Source organism: Sminthopsis crassicaudata, chromosome 5 (genome assembly GCF_048593235.1).
Source record: "Sminthopsis crassicaudata isolate SCR6 chromosome 5, ASM4859323v1, whole genome shotgun sequence".
Taxonomy (NCBI): domain Eukaryota; kingdom Metazoa; phylum Chordata; class Mammalia; order Dasyuromorphia; family Dasyuridae; genus Sminthopsis; species Sminthopsis crassicaudata.
This window is the reverse complement of record NC_133621.1, coordinates 282,614,059-282,628,062: the sequence shown is the minus strand read 5'-3', so window position 1 is coordinate 282,628,062 and position 14,004 is coordinate 282,614,059. Positions and strand designations below refer to the sequence as shown.

Genomic DNA, 14,004 nt, shown 5'->3' with positions numbered 1-14,004 from the left:
TTGTTGTTGAAGTACATAATGATCTCCTGGTTCTGCTCATTTCACTCAGCGTCAGTTCATGTAAGTCTCTCCAGACCTCTCTGTATTCATCCTGTTGGTCATTTCTTACAGAACAATAATATTCTATAACATTCATATACCACAATTTACTCAGCCATTCTCTAATTGATGGGCATCCATTCAATTTCCAGTTTCTGGCCACTACAAAAAGGGCTGCCACAAACATTCTTATACATACAGGTCTCTTTCCCTTCTTTAGTATTTCTTTGGGATATAAGCCCAGTAGTAGCACTGCTGGATCAAAGAGTATACATAGTTTGATAACTTTGTGAGCATAGTTCCAAATCATTCTCCAGAATGGTTGGATCTGTTCATAGTTCCACCAACAATGTATCAGTGTCCCACTTTTCCCACATCTTCCAGTATTCATCATTATCTTTTCCTGTTGTCTTAGCCTATCTGACGGGTATGTAGTGGTATCTCAGAGTTGTCTTAATTTGCATTTCTCTGATCAGTAGTGACTTGGAGTACCTTTTCACATGAGTAGGAATAGTTTCTATTTCATCTGAAAATTGTCTATTCACTTCCTTTGACCGTTTATCAATTGGAGAATGGCTTGATTTCTTATAAATTTGAGTTAATTCTCTATATATTTTGGAAATGAAGCCTTTATCAGAACCTTTAACTGTTGTTTTCCTAATTGAATAATATATTAATGTGGCAGGTTATTTGAAAAGTACTAGATTATTTGAGGCAGCTAGCTGGTGCAGTGGATAAAGGATCAGACCTAGAATTGGGAAGACCTGACAAAGTCAAATGGGACTTCAGACACTGACTAGCGGTGTGACCCTGGACAAGTCACTTATTTGCCTCAACTTTTCACTTGTAAAATGGGGACACACTAGAGAAAGAGACGGTAAACTACTCCGGTATCTTTGCCAAAACAAAAAACAAAACAAAACAAAAAAAAAACAAACCCATGGGCTTTCTTCAAGGAGTCATGAAGAATCAGCCAGGACTGACTGAATGACAACAAGGTGCCAGAAATGACTTTTTTCTTAGAATGAAGGCTTGCTCCAGAGACAGACATAGGCTAGATGTATTCTTCAGTTAATAGATGTTACAAAGCCACAAAGAATGGACATAGATCTGAAAGACTTTTGGATTTTCATTGACATCACAGCTTGGGAAATGCTGCTTTTCTCAACATTAGAGATTGTGTGATACCATGGATAAAGGGCCAGAGGCAGAGTCAGGATGACCAGACATAACAGTGAGACCCTGAACAAACCATTTAACCTACCTGGACCTCACTTTTCTAGTCTGTAAAATAAAGAGAAATGCCCTTGATGGCCTCTATTGCCTCTTCTAAATCTGTAGAAGAATTTTGAAGGAAGTTTAAATAATATCAATGACCAGTTCTACTATATATACTCTGCTGGTGTCACTTGATGGCAATAATAATATCTACTGAAAAGTAATGGTTCTCAGGCTTTGACCCTCTTCTTCCACTACTTTGTGTTGATTCCATACTAATTATAGTCACAGAGGCATCCATCTCTCTGAAAAGGCTTAAAGAGTTTAATTTATTATACCCTTTGGGTACAATATTTCCATATTATAGATTTCTATAGCACCTCCCTGCTTCTACAAGATTGAGTCTCTCTTTAACACATTTTCCAAAACATACTATGAATGTATTAATAATGAAAAAAGGGCTTATGAGGTTATTAAAGTGGTGCTTAGTGAATTTATAAATATTTAAAGAATAGCCTTCCTTATTAAGAAATCTAAAATCCTTTCTTGAAGACATAGACATACAGTAGATCTTTCTAGAAATCAAAGGGGCAAATGGAATAAATCTTTAAAAGATTTTTTTCAAATTACATGTAAAGTTAATTTGAAAATTAATTTTGGAAATTTTTCATTTCCAGATTTTCTTCCTCTCTTCTCCTCCATGAGAAAGAAATTAATTTGACATATGTTTTACATGAATGCACATGTTTAATCTATTTCCATATTAGCCATCCTGCAAAAGAAAACAAAAAAAAAACCAAGAAGAATAAAGAAAATTTTAAAAGTATGCTCTGATCTGCATTCAGACTCCATCAGTTCTTTCTCTGGAAGTGTTTTGTTCATCTTTGTTTGTCTTAAGACCGTCAGAATCATTTTGGATTATTGTATTGCTGATTAGAGCTTAGTTATTCACAACTGATCTTCACACATATTGCTATTAATTGTGTACAGTGTTCTCCAGTGTTCTGTTCACTTAACTTTGCATCAGTTTTCTGAAACCATCCCTCTTGTCATTTCTTACAGCACAGTAGTATTCTATCACAATCATATTCCACAACTTGTTCAGACATTCCCCAATTGATGGGCATCCCCTTAATTTCCAATTTTTTGCCACCACAAAAAGAGCTATTATAAATATTTTTGTACTTATAAGTCCTTTTACTTTTTCTTTCATCTCTTTGGGATATAGATCTAATAGTGGTATTGCTGGATCAAAGAGTATGTACAGTTTTATAACCCTTTAAGTGTAGTTCAAAATTGCTGTCCAGAATGGTTGGATCACTTCACAATTCCACTGGTCTTGTATTAGCATCCCGATTTTTCTGCATTCCCTCCTACATTTATTTCTTTTTCTGTCATAGTAGCCAATCTGATGATTGTAAGATAGTGCCTAAAAATCTTAGATATATCTTAAGGAATCTTAGAATAGTAGAGAGCTAAGAGTTAGAGAAACAGAGATAAAGTAAAAAGTAGGTTGGTGTTAGTGATCCTTGGGGCTCATACCTAAATGATTCACTTCTACATTCTTAGCCTTAGTGTGATACAATCTTGTTTTTTTTTTCTCTCACTGTTTGTGAAGGTGCTATCCAAGACACTCAAATAAGACTTTTGGATAAGACTGGAATGATAGAGAACTGGAACCCCACATTGCAGTTTCCATGAGAGATGTGTGTATTTCCAAAAGGTAATGCTTTCCTTTGTTTGAATTCATTAGTAAGTAGAGAAAATGGTCTGTCTTGCTCATAGGAAAAAAAGAAGCATGATTTTAAATTATGTATGTGTTATTGTTGAATTGGCCTTGTGATTTTATTGATATAGAGAATTCCTGGTGAAGAAACTCAAACTCCCTCTTTCACTGATACGGCCACCTGCTTTTGTTAACTGCCTTGTCCCAGGTCACACAGCAAGTATCTGTATTTGAACTATACCATCTGGGACTTGAATCCAGGCTCTCTTGAATCCAAGTTAAGCTCTTTGTCCATTATACTATGCTGCCTCTTTGCATATGATAATATTCCTTTCACTAAAAACTAGAGAGTAACCAAATGGATGAGGTCATAGACCCTTGAAGTATTGAATTGAATTGAGTATTGAAGTGGGGCCAGATGCAAATTTCTATTGATAACACATTTTTGTTAAGGCACAGCTTTTTATTCTTCCTATGCAATGTTTAACTTTTCTCCTTTGAGTAGAACAATAATTATAATACATGCAATATTTTTGTGTTATTTATAACATATGCTACTAATTTCATACTACTTATTTCAAGCACAAATATATTGACAGCCATCATTATCCCAGAAGCAAGAAACAACTGCTAATAAAGAATATCTTTTTTTTTTTTTTTTTATGTTAGGACTATAGCACTTTGTGTTTTCACTCTTTCTTAGCTTAATGATTCTAACATGAACCTAATTCAAGACTACAGAATAAATCAATATGGAATATTGGAGATAATTTGCATAATGGGATTCAAAAAAAGATATATTAATGCCCTTTGTTTTTCAGGCTACATTTCCCCCCTGATAATCACCTCCCCATGTAACTATCCTTCATAATAAAGAATAGCTAGTGATAATTGACTGATATAGTGATCTTGTCTGATTGTATATAATCATTCAGTCTGTGATTCAGTCAGTGAGCATTTATTAAGTGCCTAATATTTTCAAAGAACAGTCTACCATTTCTCAATTCCTAATGGGATTTGGGACAGTAATACAAATCTATTTCAGACTTTAATGCTTTAAAACAATTTAGCAATTCAGTTTAGCAGCCATCATTTAAATAACTATTATGTGCAAAGCATTTGGGAGTTCCTAAATTCCATTTTAGAAAAGAACCAATCTAATTAGCTGATGTTTACTAAGATTTTTATGCTTTAATTTATTCAATGATAGTTTATAAAAACTGTATCACCACATCCCAACAACAAAAACCCTTCTGTTACATGTTAGAATTATCACACTTTTTTAAAAATAGCAAAAACATTAAGTACTATGGACATAGCATATAACATTAGAGTATTTTAATATTGTTACTTATATTTTTTCTTTGTTTTTTCTTCTTATGTACATTGTATTTGTCAGTATGTTTATGTTTGGCATAAAATGTGTGCAATTGGTATCATGTTATAAACAACAAACAAAAACTCCTATAAACATTGTTCTAGTCAGAGAAGACAGCTTAAGCATTGTACAAAAGAGCGGAAAACTGTGTTTTAAGATGAATGCATTATAGAAATTTACATCTTGTTTTTCCTTATTATTTTGGTAGATTCATCCACCATACAAATACCCCCATAACCAGTAGAAATTGTAACCCATTTCTTTCTTCTTATTGTGTATGATTCTTGTTTATTTCTTTAAAACCTCTATAGTAGGTAATTATATATAGATATAAATATGTAGTAAATAAATATTATAATAAATATAAATAAATAAATAAACCTACTCATAGGTTCAAAAAATTGTCTTAATAAGTTTGGAATAGGTGAGGTATAGTTAGACAGCTTCTGGTCTGAAAGTTATCTAGTTATTTCAGTAGACTCAATAGATAAAAGTTATCTAGGTATTTCAGTAGACTAATAGACTATAGTGTGGAAGTTAAAAAAAAGCTAATGTGCTCTTGGCTTCCTTAATTAGGGGTAGGCAGATGACAGTTTAGCTCTGTTATGTACTAGAACGACCATATCTGGAGTGTTGTGTTTTATTTTGTTTTAAAAGGACATTAGTAAGCTGGAGAATATCCAGAATGCAACCATAATGGTTCTAAGCCTGGAGTTTATGTCAGTAAGGATTAGTTGAAGGATCTAAAGGCATTAGGCCTCCAGAAGAGAATACTAAGTGGTGTGGGATAAGGAGATATAAGAATGTGATAACTGCCTTCAAGTATTTTGGAAAAGGGATTAGACTTGTTTTGCATGGTCTCAAGCAGAATTAGGAACAAAAGTTATAGAAAGTCAAATTTAGGTTCAATATAATAACAGCAATAACAATTTATTTCATCAAACCATTCAGCATTTGATTTATATAATAAGAAATAGACATATCATTCAGAGAAGATACTACTTTGGGAAACCTGATTTTATAAGATTTCTGTTTCCTCCTTTGCAAGAGATTTACTCCCTGACCTTGCACATACACATACGGGATTTATTTTCTGAGGAACTGCTACTACTCTCAGGGATTTAGGGGTAACCAATATACTTCTAATTTAAGTTCCTGAGCTGTCCTCTACCCCATCCTCATCATGTGCTTCCTATTAATAATAAGCCAGGAGACTTAAATAGTTCTTAATAAAGAGACACCAAGGTGGCACAGAGTGCTGGGCCTGGAGTCAAGAAGATTCATCATGATTAGTTTAAATCTAGCCTCAGATACTTATTAGCTGTGTGACCCTGAGCAAGTCACTTCATCCTGTTTGCCTCAGTTTCCTCATCTATAAAATAAGCTAGAGAAGGAAATGGCAGGCCGCTTCAGTATCTTTGCCAAGAAAGCCCCCCCAAAGCATCATGAAACAAACAACTAAACAGCATTTACCTGAAAGGGACAGCAATAAGAATAGTTATAAAGCTTTCTTCCCAATACTCAGGAGTGCACTCTCCCACAAATACACCCACTGTGTGTGGAAAGGGTAGGCTTAAACTTAGACAGAGTGACAGAGAGACACGTTGGTATTATACACCTGTGACAAAAGGGAACTCATTGCTCTTGGCATTTTAGATCTGAGAAGTCTTTTCTTGAGTCTATGGCCATCATTCCTTTCCACGAAAGTTCATTCTCCACTACTGCTCTATGGATGCTGCAGCTTCCATCTCACAGGCCTCCTGGGACACTTGGGGTTTTTAGGAACTTGTAAAGGCAGCAGCTGGACACTTCCCTTTTGAGATTATTTCTAGTCACCTACTCAGAAGGAAAACCAAAGGGGTGGCCCAAACCTAGATCCAGCTCATCTAGCTTGGACAGGGACTTAAGGAGGTCATGTAGAGAGAGAGAACCCACTGCCCCTTCCACACCAGGCTCTAAAGAGTCAGCCCAAAGCAGCCCTTAGCTCTGAAGCCAAAAGGAAAAGAGAAAGACCAAAGGATGAGTGTTATTGTTTATATATCCACTGAGTTCTGGCTGAGGGGGCAGTTAGTACAAGATCTTACATGTGACTAGACGTCAAAAACAGCCTCTTCCCCCAACACCCCCCACCCCCTACACACACAGCACACACACACACACACACACACACACACACACACAAACCAGTTTTTTACAATCTACCTCCAAATAGAGTATGTTCCATGACCCTGTTACATTATATATAAGTTGCCTTTTAAATCAGTGGAGTTGTATGATTGCTTTTATAAAGTGGTTAGATATTTGTTCTGACTCCTTGTTATATTCAGTTGTAATAGGTCAGAATACCTTGCATTATTTTGCTTTTATATGAGTTAAAATTTTTGTAAATCTTAAGACTATTACTGGGGCAATAATATTTAACTAAAATTTTTGAGGCAAATCAAATTATCTAATTGCTTTTTTTCATCTATCAGGTAGCTGAACCTTCCTATATATGAAATTAAATTAAAATCAATTAAAATGTGAGTTGTGCAGACAGGGACTGTCTTACTTTTGTGTTTTTATTCTCAACAATTAGCAAATACTAAATAATTAATAATTGCTTTTTAATTAATTCATTGATATTGATCTATTATTTTCTTTCTTTGCCTTATCCTTCCCTGGTTTAGATATTAGGATTATACTTGTGCCATAAAGGGAGCTGGCAGAGTATTTTGAATTTTTAAGAATTATTTGCATAATATAAATATTAATTTTTTAAAAATATATTTGTTAGGATTCAACTATAAATATGTCTAGGGTTTTTCCATAAGCTCCCCCCCCCCACTTTGGTTGTTTCTTTACACCTAGTTAAATTTAGCTTCCTGAAATTGGATTGTAAAAGGTCATTATTTCATGTTTTATTAATTTGAGTATTTTAGATTTTTGTTGCTAATCCCCCAGAACTTTTAAATACTCGGTGTTTCTGGCATATAATTGGGTGTAATAGATAATGATAATTCTTTTTATTTCTTCTCAGATGTAGAAATGTAATAAAAGCCAAAAACAACAACAACAAAAAATCTAGACTTGATTTACCCATTCTTATTTAAAACTTAATAGATACTTTCATTGCTATGGATACTAGAATATTTTCACTTTGCTTTATTAGATACTTTATTTGTTTGGTATTAGATGTTATTTCTGTTATTAAATATTTTATTGTTGTGTTCTTTGAGATGTTCAGGTAATTTTTAAAATTCATAATTCTATATATTGCATAGTTATTAGCTAGAGTGAGATTTTGAGATTCCTATATTTCATATTACTCTAAAGAAACTCAAATGATGAGATATGTTTCTATCAACTCCAATTACTTATAAACCTGAACTGCTGTCCCATCAAAGTGATTGTTTCTTTATTCTGTGAATTGGGCTTTGGTGAGAAGTCATATTTAAAATACTTCTTGTACTGGAAAGACTCCTCTGCTTTATTTCACTGTGTTATCTGTAAGTAGCCAGATCACTTATTCTGCTTTCTAGAAAGCGACACCCCCCCCCTCAATCTTTGTATGGTAGTATCTTGGTTTATGCTTGGATAATAGACATGTTCCCACAGCTTCCTGCTGATCTCTTGTGAACAGATTCTCAGCTCCCTGCTGCCTGGAGAATATATTGCTTACCTCATCTTTACCCTCCACTGACATTCTTCATAATAACCTGTTTAGAAGACAAATGGCATGGCAGAATTTCTGACAACTCATTAAGCAAAGATACAGTTGATTTGTGCCAAGTGCCACCATCATCATTTTAATGTGACCTACAGGACAGTTCTTTTTGTCATGATGGGAAAAAAAAAAGCATGCCAGAGGGAACTGATGCACCTGATAAAATCAGCTTAATTTCCCTTTGAGTTACCTTACTGATAATACAAAATTGATGATGAAGCTGTTGGGTTTTCTGCTACATTCAGTGACATGAAGATAGTTTATTATTTCATCACCAGTTCCGAACTAGATATTGTATTTTAAAGTTCTTTGTGCTGTTAGTATATCTGCAGTCATAGTGCTTATGTAATTAGCTTTTAAAGCCAGATTCCTTAACATAAGGGCAAAATAGAAAACTATTCACTTCATTATTTGGACAGTCAAGAAAAGGTGGGTTTTCCTGATTATGAAAATGAATTGCAAGAGGCCAACATTTTGTCATAGTAATCCCCAAAATGGATAGTTGTGAAAAGAAGATAATATTGGGACCTACAAGAGCAAAGATTCTCCATAAACATCTCAGTAATGCTCTAAAAAGCACTACATAAATAATGATAAATAAAACCAAAGAAATATAGCTATAATTTCCTTCATCTAGTTCAAGTCTGCCCAAAAAGAATGCTGGAATCTTGTAGAAACTCTTAGAGAGACAAGCTAAGGTAGGTAGAAGATAACATGTACAGAACCAGTCTTGAGTCTAAAGGGAACAGTACCAGACAGTTCTTGCCCAGGCAACCCTGCCCCAGGGCCATCAGGAAAGTGGGCCAGAGCTGAGCCCACAGAATAGTCTTAGGCAGCTTAGTGCCCAGGAAGCCTTTCCTGTGACACAGTGGAAGGCAGTGCTACATCAGTGTCCAAGTACCTCTGCCCCCAATGAAAGACTGAATCAGAACAATAGTAAGCCATTATGGGGCCTAGGCCCATGCAATGTAGCACCTGCTCAACTTATTTGGTTAGCCCATACCCAGTCAAAGCAAGAGAAAGGGCCAGGGATGCAAAGCATCTGGAGTCTTGTAGAAGCCTGCTACAGCACAGTGAACATTTGTGTGGGACCTGTTAGGCTTATAGTAAGGGATAAAACCAACTCTGGGTTTAGAACTATGGAAGAAAAGAGACTGAGAAAGAACCAAAGCAAAATTGAGGCACCAAGAAACTAAACCAAAATCCAGAAATTCCTGTGGAAGGTGAAGACTAGTTTTTGCTGCTACATTCAGGACTAAATCATCCAAGAGTATGGGGGGGGAGCAGAATATGACTTAATATACTTTACCATTATTTTGTTTTATGTTTTTTGAGGCAACTAGGAGGAGGCCATCACTGGGATGGCCCATAAGTAAATTTTATTGAGGAAACTTAACTTCAGGGAGATGACTGGGATTTCTGACATGGCATGGCAAGGTGAGACTGCAGGAGACTTCTACAGAGGGTAGGGCTCAGGGGTTTGACATAACTTGGATTTCAGCCTGGATGACCTCCCCAGAGGGAGGGACCATGGAGCTAAACTGAGCTCTATCAGTGTCTTCTCCCTGCTTGCCTCAGGGATCAATTCTTTCATTTCTCTTGATCCAACACATTCAGGACCTCCTCAGTGGGGACAGGCAAAGAGGAGAAGGAAGTCTAAGAGGCCCATGTGGGTGAGAGAATAAGCAACAAAACATAACTTCCAAAGTCATTGGGAAGAGCATGAAGGGCAGGTTAAAAGGAAAGAAAGAAAGAGTCAAAATTTCTGATCAAGAGTGGAACAAGGAGAAAAGAGATCCATTGAAGCAGAAACAGATCCCTTCAATTAAAGACCATTGATTAAATAAACACTTATTTTACTACTTTCTTTCCAAAGAGAGTAACTGGGGAAGAGAGAGGAAAAAATTTGGGAGAACACTCAAGAGAATTAACATAACTATAAATGGGAAAGAGATAGAATCATCCATTAAAAGGAAGGGTATAGCAAAAGAGATTAGAAAACAATTCAGCAATACAATGTTTACAGGAAACATTCCTGAAACAGATTCACACAGAGTTAAGATAAAAGACTGGAACAGAATTATGCTTCAAGCAAATTCACAAAAAGAGGACTAACCAATTAGGATTTTAGGCAAAGCAATAATAAAAATAGTCATGAAAAGAGAGATAACCAGGAGAATTGAATTATACTTAAAGGCACAAGAGATAATGAACCAATATTTTTATTTGTTATGCGTGAAATGGTATAGCATCTCCATACTGAAGGGAAAAATTAATTGAATTCCAAGTAGAAATTGAAAGGAAGACTATAGTAGTGATGGGCCTCAATGCACTCCATTCATATGTCAACATATATTAAAAAAAGAAAATAAGGAAAAATAAATCCCCAGTATAGATCTTTAGAAAAACTAGAGATCACAAATTCCTGGCAATTATTAGAATGAGAATAGAAGGGAATTTATATGTTTCTTATCTGTACAAGGTACTGTTACAAAAATTGATCATAATTGTAAAAGCTTTCCAAACATCTAACCGACCACTGTTTAATAAAAAAAAATCATATTTAATAAAAGTCCTTTAAAGAAAAAAATTAAATATTGATTGGATACTAAATAATTTAATATTAAAGATTTAATGGATAAAAGAAGAAATTAGAGAAATTGTATTCATGGCTCCCACATTAAAAAAAAATCATGCCATTAAAAAAATTAAAAACTAACAAAATCAGGTAACTTTCACAATCGTCTCTAAAAGAATTCCAAACTTTACAAAATTTAGAGGATATCACAAAAGACCAAGAAGGCATTTGACTGCATGAAATTAAAAAGCTATTCCATGAATAAAATAATTGATGATAGAATTAGAAGATAAATTGTAAAACAGGGAAAGCATTTGCATCAAATATCAACATATATATATATATATGTATGTATATTTTCAAATGCCTATGTATTTATATGCTATCTATCTCCTCAGAATGTTAATTGCTTAAATGTGCAGACTTGTTTCTTTAGTCTTTTTATCTCCAACATCTAACGAGTACCTGGCACATAGTACATCTAAGTACTGCTTGTTTTATTGTTTATCAAAAAAAGTGGTGGGGAAACAGTCAAAGATGGGCACAATAATCCATTGTTGGCAGAACTGTGACATGGGCTATCTACCTAGGATATTAGTTTGATGTAACACAACAAAGTGACTAAATTAAATATACCTTTTGAATCGTAGTTTCTATTAGTAGGGACTAGTAGTCCTTTGTAGCCCCTACTAAGTGTATGCTACAGGGGCATCAAAGTAAAACAATGGTCCAGTGTATAGCACAATATTTATAGTAGTACTCTTTGTGGGAGCAAATAACTGCAAAGTAGGTGCCCATCATTTGGTGAATAGCAAAAAAAAAAAATGTTATTTAAGTATAAGGCAATATTATTGGGTAAATATAGAACTCCTATGAAATGACAAATATGAGGAATTCAAAGAGACATGGGAAGATTTACATGAGTTGATACAAAGAGAAGCAATATGCATCAATATGCACTACAACAATTTGAAGCAAAAAAGATCACTAAAACAAAATGAATCTTAACTGAAAAAAAAAATGAAGACTTTAAAGAACTGGAAATGAAACATAATTTCCCCTTTCCCTCAGAGAAGCAGTGGGTTGTTACGGTGTAATACTGTGTATATTGTCCAATACCATATGACTTTGAATTGTTTGTTTTTGTTACGAGAAGGTTGGATTTGGAGGTGGAAGGGGGTCTAGAATGACTTATATAAAAATAAAAAGTGTTGATCATCAACATTTTGAAGAAAAAAAAAAAGAAAATATGCAAGGTGCATGCATCTGAGAACAGATGATATTATTTGTGGGCCTACATATTTGAAAACTAAATTTTGAGAATTTCCTTCAAAGTGACTTCAATAAAAAGTGATTCCTGAATTAAGTAAGCAGATGATGTATATGATCTTAATTGCATCTACATCATAGGATCATAGTGCCATAGAAAACTGGAGTCCAATCCCTTCCTCCCTTCCATTTTATATATGAGGAAACTGATCCCAGAGTGGTGAAGTAAAAATAATAATATATATTAAATGATACAATATAATAAATAATAATAAAAAGTGGAGTCAGGATTTGAATTCAGCTCCTTTGTAGTTAAGTAACTCACTAAGATTCACTTGACAATTTGCTCTGTCCAAAGACAGATTTAGAGCCTTGACTCTAAGCCCAGTATTATTCATTCCACCATATATTGTTCATTCCCTTTGGAACTTCAAAGTCATTTTATGACTACAGCTTCAAATTCAACTTGCTCTAACCTTTATGACAATAGAACCAGTAACACAAAGAGCTGAGGTTACTTTTTAGAATGTTTTTCATTTTACATAACTTGAGTCTGTGCCTGGAAACCAGGGGAAAATTTCCATATTGGACAGCTCATAATGTTGGCACCAAATTTCTACTTGCAGGCATATTGGCTTCATTTCTAACAGATTTAATTAGACCCTGTTATAGAAAAGGAATCCTGTACCCATGGCCATGGCATCATGTGAAACCCACTTGCGGTACCTTAAATCTGCACACTCTTAGACAAGTGCCTCCTAATTTCACAGTACCGCATTTAAAGTCCCAGCACAGTGGAGGAATCACTGAGTCTGAGTTATCTATTCCTTTTTTAGTAACGTTCAGATCTGCCCCTTTCTTTCTGATGTCGCTGCCAACATAATACCTCATGCCTTCATTATTATAATAGCCCATTTACTGGTCTCTGGCTATACTCTGTCCCTCCTAACATACATTCTTCACACTACCTCCAAATTAATTTTCCTAAAACTTTTCATCATGTAATTTCCCTGTCCAAAATCTTTAATTGGCTTCCTACTTCCTACAAAATAAAGTCGAAATTCCCTAACCAGATATTCAAGACCCTCACATGTTAGGCTCCAACTCTCTTTATAACATTTTTTTATACCCTTCCCTTCTATGAGCTTTCCCCTTAAGCCAAATTGGCCCATTATTCACCGTCTCCCCCCAAGTTGTCCATTTTTGCTTCCATAGCTTTGTTCATTCACTCCACTCCCCTGGATCTAACTTTTGTTCACCACTTTCACTATTCAAATCCTACATTTAAAGCCCATTTCAAGTCCCACAATCTGCATGAAGCCCTCTCTGATAACTCTCCCCTATAATGACTTCCTTTTCTGAATTCAAGTACAGCCTATTTACCTTTTCTTTTCTCAAAATGCAGGTTGTAAGCTCCTTAACAAGGACTGGGTTTTCTACTTTTTTTTTTTAATGCCCCCCTGCTATAATGCATGTGTCAGCTAGTCAGTCAAATCAGCAAATATTAATTTAGCACTTGCTATTACCATACATTGTGCTAAGTGCTGAAGATACTAAATGAAAATACTAAAAAAAAAATGCTAAAAATGCTTTAAAAAAAAGAAATGATCGCTTCTCAAGATGCCTATATTCTGCTGGGTGTCAACAGCATGTATGTAGAAATATAGGAACTAGGTATGTCCATGGCAGAGGATATTCTCTTGTGAGGAAACTCTTCCAATTGCAGGGCAATATCTTCTCTGCATCTTTTGGGCTTAGAAAGTTGTCTGGAACTCTAAGAGGTTCAGTGACTTTCCCAGATTCACACAGCTAGGATATGTCAAAGGTGGGATTTTAATCGAGGTCTAGGAAGCCAACTTTGTATCATCTCACCATGTTACCTCTCCTATGATTAGTCAATGTATATAAGTATATACTGACTAAATAAGATCCAAATAAACAAAATGGTACTTGATTAAATACAAGGTGGATGTGGAGGGAGCATTGGTCATTGAAGTTCAGAAAAGGCTTTCTATAGAAGATGGTATTTAGACTACTTTCTAAAGAAAGAAAAGACTGGATATAAGTAGGGGATGACTGAATCATTAAGA

At 34.9% G+C, this 14,004-nt stretch overlaps 1 protein-coding gene across 3 annotated transcripts in view; it reads left to right on the top strand.

Moving 5' to 3' along the window:
- NTN4 (netrin 4) overlaps positions 1–14,004 on the top strand; it is a 231,211-nt gene that overhangs the window by 23,592 nt on the left and 193,615 nt on the right. For all 3 annotated transcript variants that reach the window (XM_074271306.1, XM_074271305.1, XM_074271307.1), the window contains exon 2: positions 2,876–2,980. In XM_074271306.1, coding sequence (XP_074127407.1) covers positions 2,962–2,980 — 19 coding nt within the window. In that variant the 5' untranslated portion in view covers positions 2,876–2,961. The remainder of the gene's footprint in view (positions 1–2,875; positions 2,981–14,004) is intronic.